The sequence below is a fragment of the Lutjanus erythropterus genome, chromosome 19 (genome assembly GCF_056507025.1).
Source record: "Lutjanus erythropterus isolate fLutEry1 chromosome 19, fLutEry1.hap2, whole genome shotgun sequence".
NCBI classification, from domain to species: Eukaryota; Metazoa; Chordata; class Actinopteri; order Lutjaniformes; family Lutjanidae; genus Lutjanus; species Lutjanus erythropterus.
The window spans coordinates 30,662,395-30,687,564 of record NC_139335.1 but is presented as its reverse complement, the minus strand read 5'-3'; the positions used below and the strand labels follow the sequence as shown (position 1 = coordinate 30,687,564).

General features: G+C 38.8%; 1 protein-coding gene and 1 long non-coding RNA gene across 3 annotated transcripts in view; both read left to right on the top strand.

Moving 5' to 3' along the window:
• Window positions 1-250: 250 nt before the first annotated feature.
• LOC146310095 (uncharacterized) lies at window positions 251-8,085 on the top strand. Its single transcript, XR_014772414.1, has 3 exons — window positions 251-386; window positions 6,545-6,629; window positions 7,697-8,085. It is a non-coding gene; the product is annotated as an uncharacterized LOC146310095 (long non-coding RNA).
• A 4,586-nt stretch (window positions 8,086-12,671) lies between these two features.
• LOC146310094 (syntaxin-binding protein 4) overlaps window positions 12,672-25,170 on the top strand; it is a 98,032-nt gene continuing 85,533 nt past the window's right edge. Inside the window, exon 1 of one of the 2 annotated variants that reach the window (XM_084744923.1) lies at window positions 12,672-13,009. In XM_084744923.1, coding sequence (XP_084601049.1) covers window positions 12,945-13,009 — 65 coding nt within the window. In that variant the 5' untranslated portion in view covers window positions 12,672-12,944. The remainder of the gene's footprint in view (window positions 13,010-25,170) is intronic. The other variant, XM_084744922.1, reaches the window with a different exon arrangement.

Sequence of the window (25,170 nt, the reverse complement as noted above, 5' to 3'; positions counted from 1 at the left end):
AAGACAAAAAAAAAAGACGTAACAAGAAGAAAAAGATGTAACAGGATGAAAAACAACATAAAAGACGACTAATTTTTACTTATATTCTGAGTACATTTCAGAGCCTGTACTTTCTCACTTTTACTTGAGTATCTGTACTTCTGCTTGAGTAAAGAACGTGTACTTTTGCCACCTCTGCTCTGGTGCAGAGTTTAGTGCCTTGCGCAAGGGAAATAGTCTTCACTTGTCCATGTTTCCTCTCTTGATGTTGGGGATCAGACCAGCCACCTTCCCCTCGAGGTCAGACGAAGAGAGAGAATCACTCTTCCCTCCCACGTCTCCTGTCCCTCTGTCTGCACACCTGAAACCTGACAGTGTCTGAGCTGAGAGAGCCACACCTCCAGCTGGTATGTCATGTGAGCAGAGCGTGTGTGTGTGTGTGTGTGTGTGTGTGTGTAGGTGGGTGGCTGGGTGCATATTCATGCCTGCTTGCGTGAACCTGCTTGGCCAAATCTCGGCCCAGTCCCGATGTCCAGGCTCACGGACTGACAGAGACTTTGACGTGTTCCCTGCTGTCAAATTGTCAAGTGCATGAGGGCTGGAGTCCTTTGTGCACACTATCTGTAAGTCTGCATTCCTGCAGACTGTGCCTGCGGGTATTACCCACAGTTCATAGCATTGTGACATTAAACACAGGGATACCAGGGGAAGCCTGCAAGCGATTTTTAAAAATGGTTTCTTATTATGATAATGTGAATGATGGTATTATTGAATATGTCATTAATACAATATTACAAGGTTTTACAGTGAGACTTAACAGTAGTTCCCTCTTTGGTTGATTGATTAGACTGTTTGAAAAGATAGGAAATGAAACATATAGAACAAGCTGTTCTACATGGAGTGTTGAAGATGAATTAAGCAGTCTCATAACCTGAGGGAAGGACCTGCTCTTACCAGGTGACGCAGTCTTACCAGCTCTCCAGGTTTTTCTGTTTCTCCTGTATCTCCCAGCACCCTCCTGTTTTGTTGTTCTTCCAGAGAAATTCCTGAAATATACGCTGATCCATCAGTTTGATAAGTCTGTCTGACATCACCCAAGTTGCCAGATCTTCTATGAAAAGCATATACACACACGATCAAACTGCATACAGTTGTCACTGCGATCTGGCAACCCCACAACACGATTAAAGGGGCTGCTCTCTGCACAGACAGAAAGGCCAGCTAATTTTGAAAATCATGTTTTTAACCTTGTGAAAATGTGGTGTTTTACATGTGATACAAGACATATCAGGAGAGAAATAAGCAGTAACGTCATGTCTGAGCATTTCCTGCTTTGCAACTGCAGTGAACAAGGCCATTCTTAAAAAAACAGATTCAGTCAGGCTGGGTATATGATGTCATAAACCAAAGGAACCAATCCCGTTAATCAAGGGGGTGGTGCTGTACATATCATTAGCAGCGATGCCCAGCTCACAGGAGAAGCCGGATGTAGCTAGTTAGGGATAGGGGTGGAAGTTGGAGGATGTGTGGAGAGGGTGGGGACTATTTGCATATTCATGTGTTCTTGAATAGTGAAGATGGCAAGATGTAGAGATATATGTGAGCCATTTTAACAAGGTATTATTATTTTGCAAAAAGAAAAATATCAGATACAATTTATTAACTCTTGCAGCGCATTTTATATTGTTTAAAACATGACTGGAGGTGTTTAGCTGAGCAGTGTTGGACTGAACAGTTTCCATTTTTATCTGCTAGTCAGCACTATAGTGGTCATGCCTTTTTCAAAGCCTCAAAGAAGCAATATTTAACAATTGTGCATCTAAAAATGAATACTGCATCCAGATAGTAGGTTGGAACCACAGACAGTATGTTAAATAGTTTGTAATCCTATTTAATACAGCGTCTTTGATAAAGGTAAGTAGTTGCCCCCAATCCCACTACTTCTGCAGGCAGGCTGCAGGAACACTGCAGGAATGCAGGATGAGCACAGTGTTGTAATTTTACCATAAAAAGTGAGGATGAGTCCTACCCTGTAAATTAATCAGCTGTTTATAACTGTCAGTTGTCTGTCAATAAAAAGTTAAGCTTGTATTCCTGAAAACAAAAGCCCACTGCTCTGAAATAACACTCTGGCATTTGAGTTCATTGACTGTGTCACTGCAGGCCAAACTCCATTGACATTCTGCTAAATCTTGCTGTTATAAACATCTACTCCTTCTACAAGATTATTAATGATTTCTTACAACTCATAAAGAGACACTTACTCATTTGGCAAACATTCTGCACTAATTTGAACTTTAATTAACATGAAGCAGGCAAACAATAACACAAGTTAGGGGCCAAAACAGAAATTTCAAAAGAGGACACCATGGCTGTAGCATTGTTGCCAGAGAAGTGAGTATTTCAATTTACTGTTAATATAAGGCATGCTGGGAAAAATAATTTGAGCCCAAATCCTCTCCCAACTTCTCAAGTCCACCACATCTTAAGACCTGAGGAGGGACATTTGAATTGAGCCTTTGAGCGATAATTTGAGTTCCAGTCACTCAGAGAGGGGAGGACACTTTCTCTGTCAGCTTCTCTCCTCCCCTCCCAGCAAGCAAACACTGCAGCCTGATCAACACCATAAACCAAGACTGAAGACGAAGGCACCTGCAGACTGCACTATAAAACAAGTTACACCTGGGGTCAAAAGGCCATTTTCTAAGTGAGAGGTAGAGCAGAAAAAAAAGGAAAGAGAAAAAAGATAAGAGCCTACCATCATGATCAGAATAAAAAGTGAAAATGAATAAAGAGATAGTGATGCAAGTGCTTCTATTCCTGTCTCAGACTGCTCTCCTATTGGCTCTGCTTACCAGCTTGAGCATTATCTTAGTATTTGTATTCTTGTTTTTTTTTCACAGGGAGACTGGTGTTAGGCTAAAACTGCTGTCCAGATTGTCATTAAAACTGTTGCGCATACTGATGCCAAAGAATGAGCTTTTGCCCTTTCCTGTAGCACCACCCTCGGGCCACTTTGAAATTCAGAATTTTTGAGTAACATTATGTGTCTTGGCAAAACATATTTTTTGTTTCTTTTTATAACTCAAGAGGATGATCAAATCTAATTTGTTAGGCACAGTATGTTGTGCATAAAGGATCCAAACACCTCTTTGTTACAACAGGCCTCCAAAAGGAATTCTCCATTGTCCACTGAGGACAAAGTCTTATGACTCAATACATATTAAGTGTGACTACTCTGTGGTCACAAATCATTAATGAATAAACAAGGAGATACAAACTAAAATGGGAAATGAAATGGAAGTGGAATATGGTTCTCTGGTTTCTTTACTCCTCTCTGATATATTATTATATATCAGAGATTATATTTTTGAGCTATGGACAAAACAAGACATTTGAGGGCGTTATCTTGGACTTTAGGAAACACTGATCAACATTTTTTACTGTTTCCTGACCAAGCAACTAATTCATTAACAGAGAAAATGATAGACAGATTAATCAATGGTGAAAATAATTATTAAAGTAATTAATCAATTAATTAAGAAAATAATTAATTAATAATAGTTGCAGCCACACTCAAGTCCCAAGTGAGGACAGTGAGCATTTTTCCATTAAAAAAAGACAAATAGGTTCAAAAGACATTGACTGAATGTTCACATTTTGACCATACTTTGCCAGTTTTTGCATCCTCTAAAATGTGCAAATAAACGCCTATCAACACTTTGGAGCTTACTTGAGAAACTACACCTAGATTTCTAAGTTGAAAGACAGAAAAATATTCATGATCCTATATTGCCAGGGTAAACCCACACAACCATGCTTGTCTTCCTGTTATTAAAAAAGTCTTTGGTAGTCTTTACACTATGTCCCAGGAAATACATGTTCAGAATAGTCCAAGCTCTGACCAGTATACTGAAGAACCAGCACATGCACATTAGGCTACAGCAATATAACTCTAATAGAATACAGTTGGTTAAAACTTTTTTCTGTATTATGTACTTGTAATCCCCAAACCTGTTTATGACACATTTAACAGAAGTGTGCACCATTATTCTGAGTGTTTCTGTGCTTTATCAGTTCAGTTGATATGTTGTGTGCTGCAGCAGCAGCTCCCTGCTAGGAAAGACAGACAGAGCTGAAGTAATGAGACTTCCTTCAGAGTTATGAGATTGACCAGAAGAGGGTGCTACCTGTCCAGCTGCATGTCTGTCTGCCCTGCGCTGATTACAGTAAGACTTGGTTCACCTGAAAGCCTGTTTAGAGAGGTGTACAGCGGAGCTATGATGTCTTACCTGCAGCAGTCTGTGGATTGACTTGATGAACTCAGAGAGGATTTCTGATGTGTTGACATCCAGTGAGCATGAAGCTCATGAAGACCAGGCAGCAAGAAAATATTAGGATGCCTCAACATAAACCTGTAGTGCTACTGTCAAGAAGAAGTGGCAGAATATTTGATTGAAAATGTTGATTGTGACAACTGTGACAATAATATCAAAGTATGAAAGGTTACGGGGTGGATTAATGAAGCAAATAAGAAAATATACTATAAATCACAGTGATGTTACAAGAATCACAGGCCGTGGATAGAGAGAAAAATGAGAGGAGGTTTTAAGAGATGTATTTTGCATTTCATGGAAAAAAAGTTGAGATGCATTTTGAGAATAAAGCTAAGATGTTGAGAATCAAGTTGAACAAATAAAAATTGTAAATTATGCAATATTTGATCTATACTTCAAAAGCAAATGATTAAATTTCACATGCAAACTAAACACTTCAGTAGGACTTTTTAAGGACATGGACATGTTGAAGACTTTAACGTTTATTCACTAAAACAAGCACCTGCTTTGGGGTTTTACACACTGGTGTTTAAATGTGTCCGCATGTTTCATGATTTTGCAGCTTTTGGATAAAATTTCCCATCAAACTGTGTTAATTCTGAAAAAAAAAGTACCTTCTGATTTTTAGAAAGCAGAGAAGATAAAACCTCTGACACGGTTCCACCATCTTTAGATTTTCATTTGGGATTCTTGTCTTCTCTCTTAACTTGTCTGTATTTAATTTCTGTGTGTTAGCACAGCCCTGTAGTCTCATGCTCTTATATGAGCACTGGTGGGGCGTTTTCTTATGCTAATTAGCAACAACTGGCACTTACAGAGGCAAGGGTGTTCATCATTATAATAACACAGATACAAACAATTCACTTTCATGAATCTGAGTAAGACTTTTCTTAAGAACAATGTATGAAAATATTAGTTATGAGGCCCATGTTTTTTGTAAAGGGTCAAGGTTGGAGAACATTAGTTTCATCTTTGACAGTTCATCACATCAATTCAGTTTATCATAACCTGAAAAGTTACTAATAACTACAGTCGTGAAATAAAGTCAGTGGACAGTATTTCCCTGTGAGATGCACTGGGTCAGGAGTACAAAGCTTCATCAAATGGAAATACTCAATTCAAGTACAAGTACCTCTAAAATGTACTTACGTACAATAACCAAGTTAATTAATTTTTACTTACTATTTTACCTTTTCCTGACTTGTGAACCAATCAGAGGCTGATCCATCGATGTATCAACAGATCGATACAGATTGACCATCAAAATAAAATGTGCAATGATGACAGTGATGAGCTCAACCCAGTGGCAGGCATCACCTGATTGTGATATTTCAGTAATGCAGTTATCATCACAGCCTTAAGACCTATATTGCAGTTTTTCTGCTGAGGTCGGGCTGTTTCGTGCTGCGTTTTAAAGCCGAGCAAATGATACCAGTTGATGACGTGTCTCTGCTTGCATACTTTATTTCTAGACCAGACATTCATCACACAATCCGCCTCAGATTTGGTACATGTATGGCACAGTTTAACAAAGATCGCTACCAGGATATTATTGGAGCCATGTTACACTTGGCTGGACACAAGTGAGATGTACCTTTAAACTGTCCTTTTCTCTGGATGACCACCTGTGGTATAATACAGATTGGTGCCTGATGCCAGACAAGATAATCGGGGTATAACACAAGGTTGAGCTCAGTTCTGCAGTTCAACCAAATTACTGAGTAAGTTTTTTAAGAAGCAGAATTACGGGCAGGTCTGTTTCTGTAATCAACAGGCTTAAATCAGCCACTAGTTTAACTCTCTTCATACTCAAGCTGATTATATGTAATCCTGCTGAATATTTATGAGCACTGGGGTTCACCAGGTTTATGGCTTATATATAGTTTCATATACAGCTGCTGTCGTATGGACTTTGCAAATGGGTCCCCAGAGGGATGCTTCTCTGAACACTGACACTGATTCAAATACACAAATGAATATGTATGTTCAATATGTAAAATTTTAAAGTTAGATACATCACTTTATCTGTTACTATACTAAATAACTGGAAAGTTGTTTCAGGAAACCTTCTTTCTAATATTTTTAGTCAAAAGAAATGCACTACAGAATTTTATTTTCTGGGTGCATACATCAGGTATATCTGTATAAATAAGTGTATATATTGTTTTGTTTTTTTGTAATTCCATTCTGAATGTAAATGTCTGTATATATGTTCTGTGTGTTTGCAGCATGAAGGGGCTTCCACTCACATGTCATTATACCACCCTGTGTTGTGAAACAACATTCAACAATGACACACAATTACATTATGAGGTTTGTTCAGCTGTTGAACTCCACACATACACTGTAAAAACAAATGCTCAAATTCATTATTTATAGTAAGTAGTGAAAAGCAGTTCTACAAATTTAAAAATTTTGAGTGTCGGTAGAATTGTCTTTATTTTGTGTTTATTAAACTCATAATTTTTAATTAATGTGGGAAAAGGGTCCCTAAAAAGACCCCTAAAACACAGATATTTAAAAAATATTTGAAAAATATTTATTGCTATATTGAGTTTTTAGACTTAAATTTCATTCAGCTCTGTTAACTTGAGAGGAGCAAATAAACATTCTGAGTTGTGATTACTGAAAATAATCAAGTTGGTTTAATCAATAATTTTAATTTAACTGTAATCAAAGACAAATATTTAAGCTTGCATTACCTCAGACTTTTGAGTTTATGAGCTCAAGAAACTTGTTTTCCATCTTTTAACATAACCTACAAATCTAAATATCTCAGCTGCAAATGAAAGCCAACAATTCAGTCGGCATCAGCTTGTCTTAAAAAAAAATAAAATAAAATAATAATAAATAATAATAATAATAATAAAAGACAGAACATTTCACATTATGGACATACTTGACTCATAGTCCATATAAAATACATACCAGACAAACCAAACATTAGAGTCATTGTAATCTGATTGGAGAAGAGAGTTAAAGTGTTAATGCTAGAATCATTTAGAGACTGAATAGCCTCTTGTTTTACTTTGGAGTCTAATTAAATAATTGGAGCATTAAAGGTGAAGTCATGGTGTCTTCCCCTTTAAGATGTCAAGCAGGTTGGCTGACTCCCAATTAAGTTTCATGTAAATGTCATTGTGATGAATGCTGGGTAGATTCTAGTCTTGTCTAGTTGTTATCTCTTCTTTTGTTTTATGTGATAAGCCTGTGTAAATGATTGAACTGTGATGTTTAAAATAACAGTCAGAGACTGGACTGCACAATGACTCAGCACTATATTGGCCTAAACAATTTCACCATATTTTATTCTCAGATAGTCCAAAAGTAATGAAAAGTAATCAAGTTACATTTCTTTCTATACTATTTGGCTGCTATAGTTTTAGGATCAATGGTTACAGTCAATCTGTGAGGAGGCGGGGTTTGAGGGAGCGCCATCTCGGATGTGACTGGATTAGCTGCCTGTCCCCAATCCTATCTGCAGCCATCACAAGTCAGAGAGCCAGAGCGCTGATGCCTGTTAACCTCTGAGCTGCACTGTGGGATTAAGGTAAAAGGAGATTGGAGAGCAGAGCAGACACCCTGATGAGAAGCATATGGGAGAAAGCTTTTACTAACTCCATCCAGTCAGACGATGATGATAACAAGCCTCCAGCATGAGCTTCATGATGTGATCGAGCTAACAGACATACAAGCTGGTCCAGGAGGGTTACTTTAAAAATGTATTCTGATACAGTTACTGATTACCTCTTAAAAATGTAGTCTGTAATCCAACTATTACAATATTAAAGTAATGTAACTTTGTAATGCATTCTGTTACTTTCTGATTACCTCGGTAAAAAAATAGGGTGAAATTGTTTAGACTGACAGAGTGTCATTAGGGCTGCAATTAATGATTATTTTCAATTGTTTTCTCAATGAATCTATTAGTTAATTGGTCCATAAAATGTCACAAAATGGTGAAAAATATTGTCCAAAGTCCAAGATGACGTCCTCAAACATCTTGTTTTGTCCACAACTCAAAAATATTCAGTTTCCTGTCAGAGAGGAGTAAAGAAACCAGAAAACATTTAACATTGTTTTTTTGAAATAAGAAATCACTCAAAACAATTAATCGATTATCAAAATAGATGCAAATTAATTTAATAGTCCATTAGTAATAGATTAATTGTTGCAGCTCTGTTTTATGTTCATTGTTAGGTTTATTAGTTTGTCCAGCTGGTCCTCCTTCCTTCCAAAGATCACATTATTAAAGTAAAGTAACTTGATTACTTTCTGTTATTATTATGTTATAGTTGGTCTGTTATTATTATTATTATTATTATTATTATTATTACATTTAGATTGTGAAAATCAGGTTAAATCACAATAAACTGTTATATAACTTGGCTGGAGTTGTGTAACCTCATTAATTTGGACATTAAAGGAATAGTTCACCCAAAAATTAAAATTCAGTCATTATCTACTGAGCCTCATGACGAATGAGGGTCAGGTTTATTTTGTTAGTCTGCAAAACACTGCTGGAGATTCACAGGAAAACTGTTGATGAGTTTTCAAATGGAAAAAACAACTGGAAAAAAAAATGCCTCCATACTGCTTAAATTCAACATAATGCTGTTTCTTTTGCCTTAATTTAACCTGTTTAATAATACCAACATAAAGATATATCTTTACACTGACTTAACTCATGTATAACTTAACTGTTAGACCTCTGTTACTTAACTATATTTAGTAAGACTAACTAAACCACACCTTGTAGTTCCAACTTAACAAACTTAAGTAATAATAGGTTTTCATTGTTATAATGACAGTAATTTTAAGTAGACATACTAAATCTGATTATGTCAACAGTTTCCACATAGTTCAGTAAACTGAAATCAGACGTCTTTTGTTCTGTGAAAAATCACATTTATTACCAATGAAACAGAATATTCATTGATAACCAACTTGGAGCTCTAAAGGTCACGGTCAGCTTCACCAAAACCTTTCAGAATGATCCTCTGGGGACATGGATGAAGCCAGGATTTTAGAAATACTGCTCTTATTAAAACAATTGATTTATTTGGGAATAGCTTTGATGGGCCTGTTGTAAGATGTATGCAGTGATCTGCTCTTTCAAAGCCTTCTCTACACTGGAAACCCCTGGTGTTAAGTGTTAAAAGAATAAATAGAATAAAAGAATGATCATAATGATAAAAATTATAAAAAAGTTTATGTTTTGGAGATACATGTTTTCCACAGGATTGTAACATGGATAACCTCCTCATTGAGAATAACACTGAGCTGTGACCCCTCTATGAGCTGTCTGGGAGCTGTGAATATCAAATGAACAGCGGCGGATCTGATTTCAGATCAGATTCGTCTGCTCACCATGAACACCTCCTCAAATGAAACGCCTGCTGAGCTGCAGCTCTTAATACTCTGATGCTCTCTCTCTCTCTTGGGACGGCGGGAGAGTAAACGGCCCGCGTCCGGGGGAGAGCTGGGTACCTGACGGTGTCCTCACAGGACGCCCAGCAGGCAGCCGCCCTCCAGGGTGCCGGAAGAAGCTGCTGTGATTGAAAATGTCATCCGAGGTGTTTGTCTGGAAAACATATGGGAACTGGGTCAGCATCCAGGCCAACACAGTGATTTGATATGCGTCAGTGACACTAGCAGGGTTGGGAGGGTTACTTTAAAAATGTATTCCAATACAGTTACTGATTATCTGTTAAAAACATAATCCAAGTATCACACTATTAAAGTAATGTAACTTGATTACTTTCTGTTACATGGTGAAATTAATGATTATTTTCATCCTCAATTAAACATTATTTTTTTAATTAATTGATTAGTTGTTTGGTCCATAAAATGTCAGAAAATTGTGAAAAATGTTGATCAAAGCTCAAGATGACGTCAGTCAGACAAAAGTCTTAGGCCGAGTGAGCTGCCTGGCCTGTAATAAACTGATGGCTTGTGCTAACTGTATGTAGGAAAATGCACAATGCACCCAGCTGATCTTGTACTAGTGGTGAAAAAACAAACAAAACAAGTTTGCCAGTAAGTCAAGTCAAATTTATTTCTAACCAACATATAAAGCAACATGAGCTGAGCAAAATGATTAACAGACAAAAACAGAGTAATAAAAAGTTCAAGAGAGCAAACAACAAAGCCAAAAACCAATTTACACAGAATGGGGCCCCTGGAAGTCTGGAGCCCGGGGGCAGTTGCCCGCTTCGCGCCATTGCTAATCCGGCCTTGACCACCACTTTGACTGTCTGACCCTCTGCCATCTGGCAGAAGTTATCGCAGTATAAAATCCAACACCAGCAAAATGAAAAACAGCTTCTTCCCTCAGGCCGTCAGAGTGCTGAACACTGTACAACTATTTTTTTTTATTCCTCAAATGAGAAAATAAACTTGAACTTGACAGAAGAGCACTTTTGTCCAACATGACAGGAGTGCTATTTCTGTTACCGTAACTGTAGCCTTTGCACTCTGATCACAGTTCATAAACTCTAACATATTCAAGTTTAACTTTATTCTTGTGTGTATTAGAAATCCAGTGCAATTCTTGTGCTCTGGCTTTCTGCAGTAACACAAAGGACACACACTGCAGACACACACAGACGAGCTTGCTGTACACATACCTGGCTGACTGCAGGTTTACCAGGAGATCTGAGTCACAGCAGAGATGCACAGAAACTTAGTTAAACTTTTCAAATGAACAATATTTGCACATGTTTTTTTCAGTGAAAGGGAAGGAGTAGATGACAAGATATTTTAACTAGATAATTCAACTCAGAAAAAACATCAGACATAAATTAATATAAATATTTTATTATCAGTGTTGGGCAAGTTACGCAGGAAGTGTCATAAGTTACTTTTTAGTCCTTTAAAACTTACTATTTGGTATAAAAACAATTAGATATTCTATTCTTTATATTACTACATTATTTTTATACCTTCTTGTCAGCCTTGTTGCATTCCAAAGTTGAGTTGCTGATCCAGTGAACATCCAGAAAACTTTTGTTGGTAGCTGTCCAGATGTTGACTGTGTTGGGAACAAAGAAGCCAAACAAACTCCAAATAATGACAGTACTTCCACCTGTGAAAGTCCGCCTCTCTCCCTCTCCCTCATCCTCCATCATTGTTTTTAGTTTTTTTTCACTAGCAGCTGATGTGACCTGCCCTGACCTGCCACACGTACACGTCATAAGAGCCCACAGGGGTCAAAAAGTAGCTGAGTAATTTACGCTGATCTAAAGCGCAAGTGGGATGATATAATGATATCTATATATATATAATGATATAAACAACATTTTCACTCTAAAAGTGATTATGTGTTAATCAGTTCATTTATTTTAGGAAGTTGGTCAAAATGAAATAGGATAATATATCAGTTTTTAACAAAGGTGTGTGCTTTTTCTTAACAATAGAAAAGTATTGGGTTAATGCAACATATATATCAAATGAGACAACTTAAAAAGCAGAGACCAAGGATTTAAAATAAACTAAATGTTTCTTATTAACTTAATGTAATTAAGAAGTTCTATCTGTTCAAGTTAATTTAAGTTAAAATTTCAAGTATTTATTTTCAGAACACTTCAGAACTTATAAACATGAGTTCTTCCAACTTGTCGTATTTTAACTTGAAATGATGAGTTGATTGAATGCATTGTGTATAGTTCAATTAAGCGATTAAATAAAATTTCTAAAGAGCATGAATTACTTGAGAGTTAAAAGTCTTCTGTTTTATAGTGTGAAGAAAACACTGTATGATGAAGACTTGCTGTGTGTCTCTAACATACTTTAAGATAAGACATGGACGCTTGTTTTCACAATAATGACCCATGATGAAGGTGTTTGTCAGTGGGACTGTAGAGTTGTTGGTTCAACTTAATATCTTAAAGTTACTAAACAGGTTTGCTCAAGTACAACTGAATTAATATTTACTTGACAAGACAAGTTTAGTTGTTTTGAATCACAGCAAACATTCCCAAACTTGTTTTGTCAAATTCAGCCAATTTAACATTCTAAGGCACTAACTTTTTAAAGTTAAAACAAATGTTTTGGGTTTTTTTCAGTGTTGTTTAACATTGGTTTTGTGTTTTAGCTTGCAGTAAGTGTGAACTGACTTTATAAAATTTAGTCAGTGGCATCAGTTAAATAAGGTGACTGGCAAGAAGCCTTCCAATTAAGACTAACCTACTTTGCTTGTGTAAGGACTGTTCTTCTTAATTGGACCTTGGGCCGGGGTTCTCCTGCTGTGCGGTCGGACAGTAAGACCTGTCTCTCTCTCTGTCGGGACTGGCGGGGCTGAAATTTTGTCAGACAGATGGGTTAAGGTCAGTCCGTCAGCAGGAAAAGACCACGTGTCGGTAAGATTAGAATCGGGCCGACAGAGCGTCCCGGTAGCGGCGGTGAGCGGTGTCGGTCTCATTGATCTGAGGCGGGTGAGTGCTGAGTGCGACACATCCAGCAGTCAGCGCAGGCACGCGGCTCAGCCTCACAGCAGCGCGAGGCCAGCTGAGCAGCGGGCACAGTGATGCGTTTGTGGGACATACGGGGGCACTTTGTTTCTGCTCGGAAAGTTGACAGCGGCTGTGTCGGTGTGGGGGCTGAACACCTGGAGCACAGCTGGATAATATGTCTCTGCTGAAACAGCGGGGGAGAGAGCTCGAGCGTTTCGACGGACTGTCGCTCATTTACTGGTACGTGACAAGCGCTCGCTCTGGAGGAGAGAATAGTAGAAAACTTGATAACAGTCTGCATTATTTTGTTTTTACTTTGTTTCCTTAAACACGACTGAAGAACTTCGAAATCAACATGGTTAATAGTATGAGTAGACGAGGAGAGGAAAATATAAGTAAACAAATAAATGCATACACAAATACATAAGCAAGAGAACAACAACAAAAAAGATTTTCTTTAACTCTTGTGACTTCTTTAAGTAAACATCTCTGAGTAGATAATGGCACCGTAATCAACATGACGCAGTTCTTTTAATACAATTTGGCTCATTTGTTCACACACAATCCATCTAACTCCATCCACCGAGCAGAACACATAGTGGGCTAACAAAGTTGGTACCAAACTTAAATTTAGTTTTTCACACACATTATAGCTATGCCGAATTGACCACACGAACTTTATAATTGATAATATACAGCATTGTCCATGTTGCCTAAAGATCTGTGTAGCCTAACCTTTCATTTTTTGAAAATTGACATATTTTCAAACGCAGTTCTGATAAGAAATGTGAGCTGCATCTGTATGTGAATTATCTGTCTGTGAGTTTGTGTTGGTGACATACAGTTCAGTTGAAGTGATGTTGCCTGTTTTTGACACAGGGCACATAAACAGTAAAAATGTGGTTTTATTTTGTTTTTTCTTTGTCCAATCAAAAGCACGGCCCTAGTGGAGGGGTGAACCAAACTAAACTCAGTTTATCTGCTTAAATGAAATGAGACAGAGTTTTAAGTCCAACTCTACCATTCATTGAGGGTAAACAAAGTGGATCAGTTGACTCACCTCTGTATTTACCACTACATTCTTGTTAATAAGGTAACTAAAACTAAATATAGGTGTGAAAAAGTAATTTGAGTTAACTGAAAAAATAAAACTTCATCAATAAAAGTTCATGTAAGCTGTAGTTTATTCACACAAGAGGATAAGAGAGGCTCAGATGAAGTGAGCAGAGGTGGATGATTTAATATTCCACAGCTCTGACTGAACCAGATTACAACAAAAACAAAGAACGTGTTCTCTTCAAATGTTCTCTCTCTCTCTCTCTCTCTTTTTTTTCTTTTTTAGTAAAGTTCATCAAAACCTTCACAAACATACTTTGGCTTTTTTTTTGCCAAAGAATTCATGATGATGAAATGATTTGACATAATCTGTCCAATCCGATTTTAATATAGTCTACATTTATCAGGTATAATTTCATTATCTGAATAATAAATAATAATATAAATTTCCCTGACTCTTGTTCTTTCGGTCACGCCATTGATATGCCGTGTTGGATGACATGTTCCAATGTTCATAGATTAATAGGAGATACATAAATCAGCAGCTGGAGCGAACACTTTTTTCCTAGTAAAACATGTTTTCTAAAGTCAAAATAGACAGACAAAAATGAAATGTGACTGATCCCAGGGGAAAGTAGGGCAGTTTGGAGAGGGCGAGTTCATTTTGTTCCTGTGTTCTGTCCCGAGGGGAGGAGTCAGTCAGCTAAATGTAGGTGCTGAGTGGACTGTTGGGGCTGGTTCAGCCGGGGAGCGCTTAAAGGCAAGCTGAGGGGAGGTGATACTGTAGGATAGTGCTGCGCGACCCCCTCTCTGGATGACAGCCTCTGTCTTTTTGCTCTCCCACAAACACAACCACCCCTTAAAGTTTCCCTCATGATTCTCTCCTCCCGGAAGTTGCCCGAGCTCTGGGACTACTTTCTGATTTACGTCTCAGGAGCACTAGAGTTTAACCCTGACAGTGAAGACGTAGACCTGGGACTGTTTCCACTCAGGATGAACCCCACCATTAAGACCAGGTAGGTGTGACACAGGGACAATCAGGAGCAGTGCTGTAGATGGTTGCTTAATACTCTGCTGAGAAACTGATGGGAGAACGATCTGTTTGTCTGAGTTGCTTGAAACTTGCACTTCTACATGACATCGATTTATCTCATCAGGAAAATTCAGCGTCGTTGAGAGAACAGGAGAATTAGCATTTGTAGATAGAATTTTGTGAGATTACATCCTCTTTGATATTGTTTTGCAGAAATACCAGAAACTGCTTTGTTAAGTTTATACCATTGAATAGATATAAATCTGCAGTTTTAGGCAACAAACCAATCAGAACGTCAGCTCTCATCACCTTTAAGAAGCAGGTGCGCCCAGAGTGCAAGTGTTAGAAGCACGATGGCGTAATCATCAGGAGGAGACAAAGAGAAAAGCAGAATTTGAGAGAGTTTGAGGGAAGTGATGCACAACCATGCACGGGTTATCCAGCGGGTATATCCAACCAGCATCAGGCTCTGACAGAAGTACACGTACCTTTTTCTCCCCGGGTCTTATGGTCAAATATGACGTCTTGTTCATTTTGTATGTTCTAGATCATAATTGTCACAATCACTACAGCTGCTTCTGTCATGCGACTGATCTGTTAAAGATGATCTTACAGCTGTGATCCTGTCCTGTCATTAATTAGTCTTTATAATTGTAATAATTATTATTTATTGGTGAGAATAACTTTATATACACACACACACTTTAGTGCTGAAAGAAAAATATAGTCTGTGTGGGAAAAACCCTTTAACCTTTGTGACTGTGGAAATTGTGTGTGTGTGCCTCAGCCAAATGTGCCGCCTTTTGTGCACACAGACTTGACACTTTGACCGGTTTTTGCAGGTCTGTGGTGCGAGTGGTTTTGACTGCGATGAGCTGTGTACAAGATACCAAACGCGCCTGGCCACGCCTTCTTTTTTAGACCCCCTGCCAGTGAGCGCACAGACGGGCGTGCATTCATTTGCTGTCTTGCAAACGTGAGGAAGATGAGAACTGCACAGGTATAAGATAGCAATGCCACTTGCGCCATTCATACCATTCACTGTGAGCCACGTATAAGATAGAGCCGTAACTGTCACAAACCTCAGTCAGATAAAGGATCAATGAGTTAGATACATGTTCAACTTAACAGTCCTCCTCTGCTACAAAGGATGGAGGGGTGGGTCTTAGTTGCTTTAGAGAGTGAAATTTGGCATAAATAGAGCAAAATATATCATACACTTAAACTGATATAGAATTTTTCAGGTGTCTAAAATACATTTTGCTGCTGACCCTGTCCACAGCATTACACTGCTTAGCTTCCTACACCGGTACTCCTGCTGCTTCTCCAAACTGGGGACATGTTGACCGCCATCAACTGCAAGTAATACACTGACTATGAGAAAGTACCTCAAACAATCACAGACCACACTTCAAACCATCCGAACTATCCCATTAAGCAGATTCTATACTTTCATTTAATTCTAGTTGTCCTCATTTATGGTTCTTAAGTTTCTCTCTGAAACATTTAAACAGAGACATGCGGAGCATGAATCACACACTGCTGCTGCCAACACAGATCAAACGGGGGATGTTAAGACAGTAAGACAGATGGTGCGCTGCAGAGTGCAAACACTGTTCTTTTCTTTTTCCGTCTCTGTCTCTTTCACTTCTATTTCATGTTTTGCTTTTGGCACTAGATGCTGGGGTCAGGGCCAATATTTGCCTTTTGTCCAGTTCCAAATATCAGGCTGTCAGTCTCGCTAACGTCTGATATGATAGAAAGAAGATCCTGCATGTTTGGGTTATTTTTTCTATCCGGTGACTCATGTAAAGTTATATATGTTGGTGTCGTGGGAGAATTATACGCAGCAGTCAGTAGAACCTGAAATCGAGCTCACCCTGTCTCAGATTGAAAAAAGCATTTCTAGAACAGACCCAGAGGCTGGACAAGTTTAGGCTGCTTGATTGGTGATTGATGGGGACATATAGAGTGGATGGACAAGCGTACATTAAAGAAGGATGCACTCAATAGTCATTGGACGGACTGGCAGGTAGGGCTGCACAATTAATCGCAGTCGCAGTATCCAAGCGCATTATCCACATTGCAGACACAGACCCAAACACAATTAATCACATATCACATATCACAATTTCAGTCAAATGACTTTTTTTGTTGTTGTCTTTTACCAAATCATGCAGCCCTACTAGCAGAGGAGGATTGATGGGAAAGGACGAGGTGGTGGATATGAGGGTAGCTGTGACAGGGATCTGGAAACAAAGGTCAGACGCAGTTTACAGACAAGACATGACAAGGAGTACCAGAGATATTCAGTTCAGTATTCAGGTTCAGCTTCTCCAGAAACATAGAGCACTATAATGGTCAAATGCATCTCAGATATTATAGTGCGATGAAGTCTTTAAATGGACCCTGTTGTGTAAGCCATTTGCATAAATCTGCATGATCAACTTTTACTACAGTGGCTGTTGTGGCTGCTCAGAAAGTAGAGCATGTACGTCCCTTGATAGAGGATTAAATCCATTTGCCCACTCCTGTCATCTGAAGTGGGGTTGTATGAGGTACTGAGGCAACGTACTGCTGTGGACAGGGTCAGCAGCAAAACACCCAGATGTACTGAACTGTTTTCCTTCATTGCTCATGTATTCAACTTTTTTATTTGTAAAGGGATGACTTCTCTCAAAAGTTACATAGTTGGGCTTTAAGACTCTATGGTATGATGATTTGATATTCAGTTTATTGACACAGAGGAGTAAGGCCACTGTAAAAAATATATATATATTAAAGAAGCTAAAGATGCTGAAATCAGTGAAGTTTGACTTTGGCTAAAATATGCAAAAGGACAGGTATAATACTTTAAAAGGTGAGGGTTGACCCAACAGATTGTCGGAACTTATCAGTTCCTCTAGGGGTTTGCAGGCCTTTTTATAGAATTGTTGCAGCCTAAAATGCTTGATTTCATGGTAGCTTTTTGAAAAAGAAAGAAAGAAAGAAAATTGCAAAAGAAAGCTGCGATTTTTTTGTATAATTCATTAAAAAAAAAAATCAAAGGCAACTTGTTCAAGGGAGAATAAAACCACACTCTATTCTGTGTTCTAAAGAACCTTACTATAATAGGCTCAGAATTACAAAAATTCTAAGAATCTGCTTTATTTGTAAATGATGAAGTGCACCAGGTGGGTATTTCACAAAGAAGCAGAATCTTTTTGGTGCTGAAATTCAGTCAAAACCAAATCAAACAGATAAACACTGACATTAATAAAACATTGATAAATGTCAATAACAGTGACAAATGTTGTGTTCTTTTCAGTACCTGTGACAAAATAACAAAATATAAATTTAAAAAAAGTAGTGAATTATAACACATTCATTGAGAGTAGTGGAACTTGTGGGAGGCTACACTGATTGGTCAAATTTGCAGAAAAGTTGCAGAGTTATCGCAAAATTGCACGGTCACACAGAATTCACGGGGATTGGTTGAATTTGCATGAATGGTTGCGATCGTAAATGTGCAACTTCCTGAAGGGACTGATTAGACTGATAGAACATTTAATTATGCATTGGTGTTTTCTGAAACAAATTATGATGTCAAACACCATAGTGAATGGGCTTAATGTATTGCAACATTATGTTATGTCTAGAGGGACACTGATCGATCAGCTCATGACCAGAAAATCAGATGGTTTCCATGACTGCTGCTGACAAAACTGAATTCTCACCTCCAGTCCTGGTTGAAGAATAGACAACCCACATCGACCGCATCTCCCCAAACATTTTGTCATCCAGACTTATTTGCCTTCTGCCTCACTGCAAAGTTACTACAGTACAGTCGCTCTGGCTCGAATCTTAATAAAATCCTGTAGTGTGAGTGTGTGATGCACCACTACTTTTTTAAAATCTTGTAGTGTGCACATAGGGAAAGACTGGGTGGAAGGGAGAAATGTAGGAGAGGACGTGAGTAGAGAGGGCATGAATATGTGAGAGAAGACAGGAGATGAGAAGAGAGGAGACAAAAGGTATGGAAAAAAGAGGCATATCAGTAACCTGGAGCACTTTTGGAGAAAATAAAAATGTTATAAAGTGAGTATTTTATTAGTTATATTTCTTAGAAAGTAAATCCGAATTTGCAGGTCAGACTTAAAAAAAAATTGAAAATCTGGATCAGTCTATTTTGTGATTGTTATCCATGAGAATAAGAAAAGCATGCTATTGAACAACAAAATCAAAACAGAAATAAAAGGAAGGGTTAACAGCAGGACCACTTTTAACACAGTTGAAGGATTTTTACAGTGGATTTTCCCTCTAAATGCTCCTGCAGCCCTTCTAAAAGATTGTTGGTTTTGGTTTTATTAGAGAGCTTTTATGTTCTTTGTTGGAAATATTCTACCTTAAACTGTTACTTTATACTAACACTCTGGTGTAAACCTCACAGACAGCACGTTGTTTATTTGGCCTGGTGTCCTTGACTTGATTTTCATTGTGAAAGTGACCACAGGCTGTGACAGTGGTGGCAGGTGTGACTGGATGCACCCTGACAGGTTATTTACTCGACTCCTGTCCTGTGGAATTCAGGCCTCTGGTGGCAACAAACATCACTTTAGTTCTGCTGTGACAGACGAAAAAACAACATGCTCTCATTAAGTCACCTGGCCTTAGCATCTCTCACCTCCTTATCTGGGACACATTGCCACGATGTCCTTTTGGTCATTTCCTCTTAATTCAGGGTCATTATTACATAGATCCAAGTGCAGAATACAGCCTGACGGTCCGGTCCAAAACTATTTACTTTTATTTACTTTACTTACGACTGCTACTTTAATTTCTGTGTCCTTCTAGCAGAGATGGGACCAAGTTGCAAGTCACCAGCTAGTCTTAAGTCTTTGCATCCAAATCCAAAGTCAAGAAAGACAAGTCCAGAGTCAAGCCTAAATTTTGAGCAAATTATTTCTATCATGGTCCAGTGTGCATGGTGCAAGGGTATCTGGGGCATATTCCACTTTTCTATTATTGCATAATTTGGATGCGAAGTAAGATGCAAGGCGCAAAGGGTTTGTGAAATAAGATGGAGTGTCTCCCTGTGTCCCAACTGTCTGTGTGCGCTATCACGCCTGATCCAAGGCAGAGAAGACTGACTGCTGTGAGATTACAGTGGACATTGAAATGTTAATTACTGCAAGCAGCCACTCTTATCATTGAAGTTAAGTGTTAAAGACAATAAACCACACAATAAAGAAATCAAAATCCAGCACTACACGACATCATTTAAACGATTTCACGTCACTGACCAGGGAGGAATGTCACTGCAGCAAATATTGTTAATAATTAAGCAGAAAACCTAAAAACTAGTTTGTGTGTGAAACCTTTTGGATGTGCAGATGGACACTGAGCATTATTAAAGATTAGATCCTGACCCATCCTGTCATATGAAGTTTGTGTCTCTCCTATGTGCACACAGCTTCATCCTATTCCACCGACCTGCAATCATCCGCTATTAAACAGCGTTAATTTTTATGACCTCTGGATTAACTGCAGTGCCCTAGAAACACTCACGTTGTGAACCTGTATGCAGGCTCATCTTACTGTCTGTAGCAGGAAAACACTGCACCGTTTTACACTTTAGACCAGGTTTTTGATGGTCAAAAGCCTGATCACTTTCTGCCGCCTTAAGATAGCAATGCACCAACAACGCACCTGACCACACTTCACATTAAGACCAGCACACCCATGGGCACAGTAGGGGTGTGCATCTCACTGACTGAGATGATTTGATATGTATCCCGATACATGTTCAGTGATACGATTCATCTTAGAAATTTGTCAATAGCTAATGATTCAGTACCATACGATCATATATCATGATTCGATACGATACGATACGATACAGTGTGCAAATCTTTTCATATTTGTAGGGTGCTATTGGTTTTGAGAAAAATCCTGATAGTTTTGCTTAATCCAGTAACAGTAAGATGTAAGATCCAGTAAGATGATGTGCTGCTCTGTTTCATATATATAAGAGTGCTGTGGTTTTGATTAATGTGGAGGAACAGTGATGCTTCATGCCTGCTCTGACGTCTCTGTTGGTCAGGATTGCGGTGGCTCTGTGCTCTGCTGTTCGACACGTTTTGCATGAATGATTTTCAGCAGTGTTTCTCATCTTCCTCATAAAACCAAGACTTATCCCACACTTGGGCGTGATGCAAGTTTGGTGGTGCGACATCAGTTCTTTCGCTGGCTGTTTTGAGGAAATGAAGAGGAGACACAGGAGAGGGAAGGGCTTGTTTTATGTGAGCGAGGCAGCAGGCGCCCAGTGAGAGCGGTGCTCGCAGAGGCAGGGGGTGAGAGAAAAAAGGGAGGAAAGTTACAGAGGCAGTTCATTGATGACAAAAATTAAACAATTATTATCATTCTGACAACTGGAGCTCAGTAGTTTAATGTGAGGTCTTCATGGTTCTCTCCTGCAACTTGATTGGATGCTGTTGGATTGGTGCGCACAAAGTGGATAACGGGAATTATGTGTTGACTTGCGGAGACTCAATAGTGTTAACATTAGTCGATACAAGGAATGAAAGGAAATGAATTGTGGTTTGTCACTTTTTAAATAATATATTTTGTAATCTTTGGTTTTTGGGAAGGTATCCAATATTTTCAAATGAAAAGGCTCAGGTCCAGTTGAACTGCAAGTGTTTTGTGATTTAACCAAGCCAAGTCTAAAGTCATCAAATTTGAGACGTCTAAGTCATGTGACTCAAGTCTACACCTTTGCTTCCTAGTGAAAAGAGGAATTCTCAAGAGGCTTCTCAAGAGAAACTTAAAAAATCACCGAAGCGATAGATGAGACAGGTCATCAGAACAAAATAAATCCTCCAAAGAGAGACAAGGGCTTGTACTCACAAAACATCCTAAGGCTAAAAGTAGTTTACCTTCTATCCTCTGTCAGACTGGATTAGGATCTTGGCAAACTGTTTTCTTCAGGTCTTCCAGATTCTCAGTGGGGTTCAAGTCTGGGACTCTGGGCCCTGTCCTAAAGCTGCTTGGCTTGGTGGTTTGGGTCGTCATGCTGAAAGGTGAATTTTTGACCCAGTTTTAAGCGGTGTCCTTGCAAGTACTCTTTTTTTCTTTAGGGATGTCTGTATTTAGATTCATTCATTGTTCTTCCAGGTCCTCCTTGCTGCCAAAAGCATCCATACAGCATGATGTTAGAATGGTATGATCCAAGTGATCAGCTGTGCCTTGTTTTCTGCTTGGCCAAATATGCTTTGCAGACATGCCAAAAAAGCTGCTATGGCTCAAGTAAACTAAAAAAGAATGAAAGGTAAAGACATCATAATATCAACGTTCTAATGATCTACTTGGTGCCGGTTCTATTTAAGTCTATGGGAGATGCATGGAGAGGTGCACTGCAACCCAACATATCTACGTCATATGACTGTTGAGGAAATGTCTCCCACAAATGAACATACAAGAGCACAAAGAATATGGACTGATTTTTCCAAATACACATATTTGTTTACTTTCTGTTGGTCCAATAGTGTCCAAGGATGATTAATTATAAGCACTTCACAGGGTTAATGGTGAATCAGTGTCACGTGACTGAAAACTAGGAATTAACTGTGCATTGGTAGGCTACAAACTAAACCTTAGCTATGAAACAACAAAGGCATATATACATTTTATGTGTTAATGTTAGCTAAGAGGTGAATTTATCACAGTTTAGCTATCTGACTAATGTTAGGCTGTTAATAACTTCATTCACTTATGCATAAGAAACTCCACTCCACAAAATTAACATAATTTGCATGCAAAAAAAAGAAATCCTGTTGGAAAATAATTGAAGTGTCACAATTTTTGTGAGTTTATTCCAACTGACTCTTAATTGTCAAATACCAAAACTAACAGCCTGCCAGAACCAACAAAAAAGATGTTTTCACACTAGATTTGAACTGAACCATGTTTCAATTAGCCCACGTCTTTGGGTTGGTTTCACATCTGTCATTTTGTTTCAGAGCAAACTAAAAAGCCCAAAAGTACGGACCAAACAATTTTGGTTGAAACAGACCCTGGCGCATTTGCCCTCTTAGTGCGGTTTGTTTGTGAAAGCCGCGAGTTCAACCCTGATGTGGACCGAACAACCGGACTGAGACAACTTGAAAAGGTGGGTCTTGGCTCTGGTGCAGTCCATTTATGTTGTGAAAGTATAAGACCCACAGACCGTTTTAGCATGACAACAACTAATACATGCATCTGCTGATTGTAGAATCTGCTTAGGAAGCAACTGATCTGTATGCAAATCTACTAAGTCACTGCAGATATTTTACATGATTAATTGGTCAAAAGCATTCAAACTGCTGTGCTTATGTCCTGCTCTGTGTACTTTGTTCATTCAGTCTATTAAAATGTGTGGGGCAGTGTTTCAATTGTGACTTCTGTATCATTACTGTACTGACCTGACTCTACCTGTTAGTCATTTGGCCATTTGTGGTCCCACCTCAGATACTTTCTTTGCAGCTAAATCAAACATGGCTCCAGGGATGCTGGACGGAAATGTTTTACGGTGCTCCTCAGCACTCCCCTGTATCCCTCTAAACTCCTGCATTCTTATCTCAATCCAGAGTTGTCTCTTATATTTTGTCGACTCTTAACACACACTGTGAGAATCAGCTCTATTCTTCCTTGTCAGGTAAAATCAATGTGTGGTAATGGGAGTCCAATTCCCACCTCATCGACTACCCTCGTCCCCATTCCCTGTGGTGATGATCGATTTGCTGGGAATGACTTCTCTGGGTTTGATTTCCTCTCCACAGAAGATGTGGATCCTGAGGCGTACTGCTGACTGGATTTGCCTCCAGGGAAGTTTGAGCGTTGCTGTGTTTTTTTTCTCTGCCCCTCAACCTATCGATGTTTCCTTACATAGCTGAGTGGTCTGTTGTGTCTGTTTAGGAGTGTCAAAGGTGTCAGGCACTTGTCCTGTTCTTCTTTTCAAGTGAGGGGATGTAAGTGGGCTGCTGCTGTGTGCCCTAACAGTTGTAATTAGCTGAGACGAGCTTGATGCCTTTCATTCAGCTGAAGGCTAATTAAGTAATTAAGGAAGCCCTCACTCATGCACTTCAATGTCCATTTTTTTCTCTGTTTTAGCTTAGAATTCAGTCCTTTTGTATTTGGTTATACTGTATGTGAGCTCCTTTGAAGGAGCATGGAAGGATTATGCAAAATAAAGTGCACAACCAACTGACAGTTTTGTAAAAACCTCGATTACCCCTTCATTGGCGGCCCTCTTCAAGAAAAAATCCTATCCAATAGAAAGCAGTATGTTAAGAAAAAATCTGCTGGTGTAAGGTAACTTGTATTTCTAGCCTGTTGACACTTCCAATGTGTCCAATACGGCAACTTGATCAGTGCCCCGGTGCTACAAACTATGACACTGTAGGTACTCCTCGAGCATCATTTTTGAGGCGACGGTCTATCATTATGTTTTAATGTTGCATCAAAATCAGGTGGCGTATCATTAAGAGTAAGAAAGTCCATGTATGCAGGAGGTGGGGTGGATGGATGAGTCAAACAAACACCATCAGGATTTTCACCATCAGGAGACCAGGGTTCATGTCCCAGGTTTAACCAAGAGTCAACGTTGACCTCTTTTTAAGAAGTGTTGTAAGTTAAGTAACATTATGATGCATATGTGAACTTGTAATGAACTTATTTTAACCCAAACCATGGGCTTCATGCAGTTCACCTATTCTCTTTATTTTCAGTTTTTTCAGTTCAGACCTGTCATAGAGTCATGTGCAGTCAGTCTGCTGGTATCCAAACTAAGTTTTTCACTAATGACTGTGTGTTTCAGTAGTTTGAAGACAGTTTGAGTTTGAAAAGTAAATTACACTTCAGAATTATGTCAACATTATCCTGTTTGACTGCCTTTCAATGTATAATATAATTGTTAATCAACACATAAAGGTCTACAATCATTAATTTAATGATCTATTATTACCTGCTGTCAGGTGTATTGGTCGTATGTCTTCACATGCAGTTTTATGAAGTCTCTGTCCAGGGGAACATCCTCAGTTTAACTCTGTTCTCGGGCTCCATGATGAATACTTTCCCTGACACCCTCCTTGCAGTCATCTGTTGCCCCTCACTGTGGAGAGGCGTTTCTTTCTTTCCTTGAAGCTATTTTCATATCAAGTCATTTCCTCTCTATTTCAGTCCAACCCCCAGGTAATATGGCAGATTAAGAGCGCTTGGTTTTTCTGTCACATTGCTTCAGTAAATCTCTTAATTCCACTGCTGATGCTGTTAAAATGACAGATTTACCTTTATG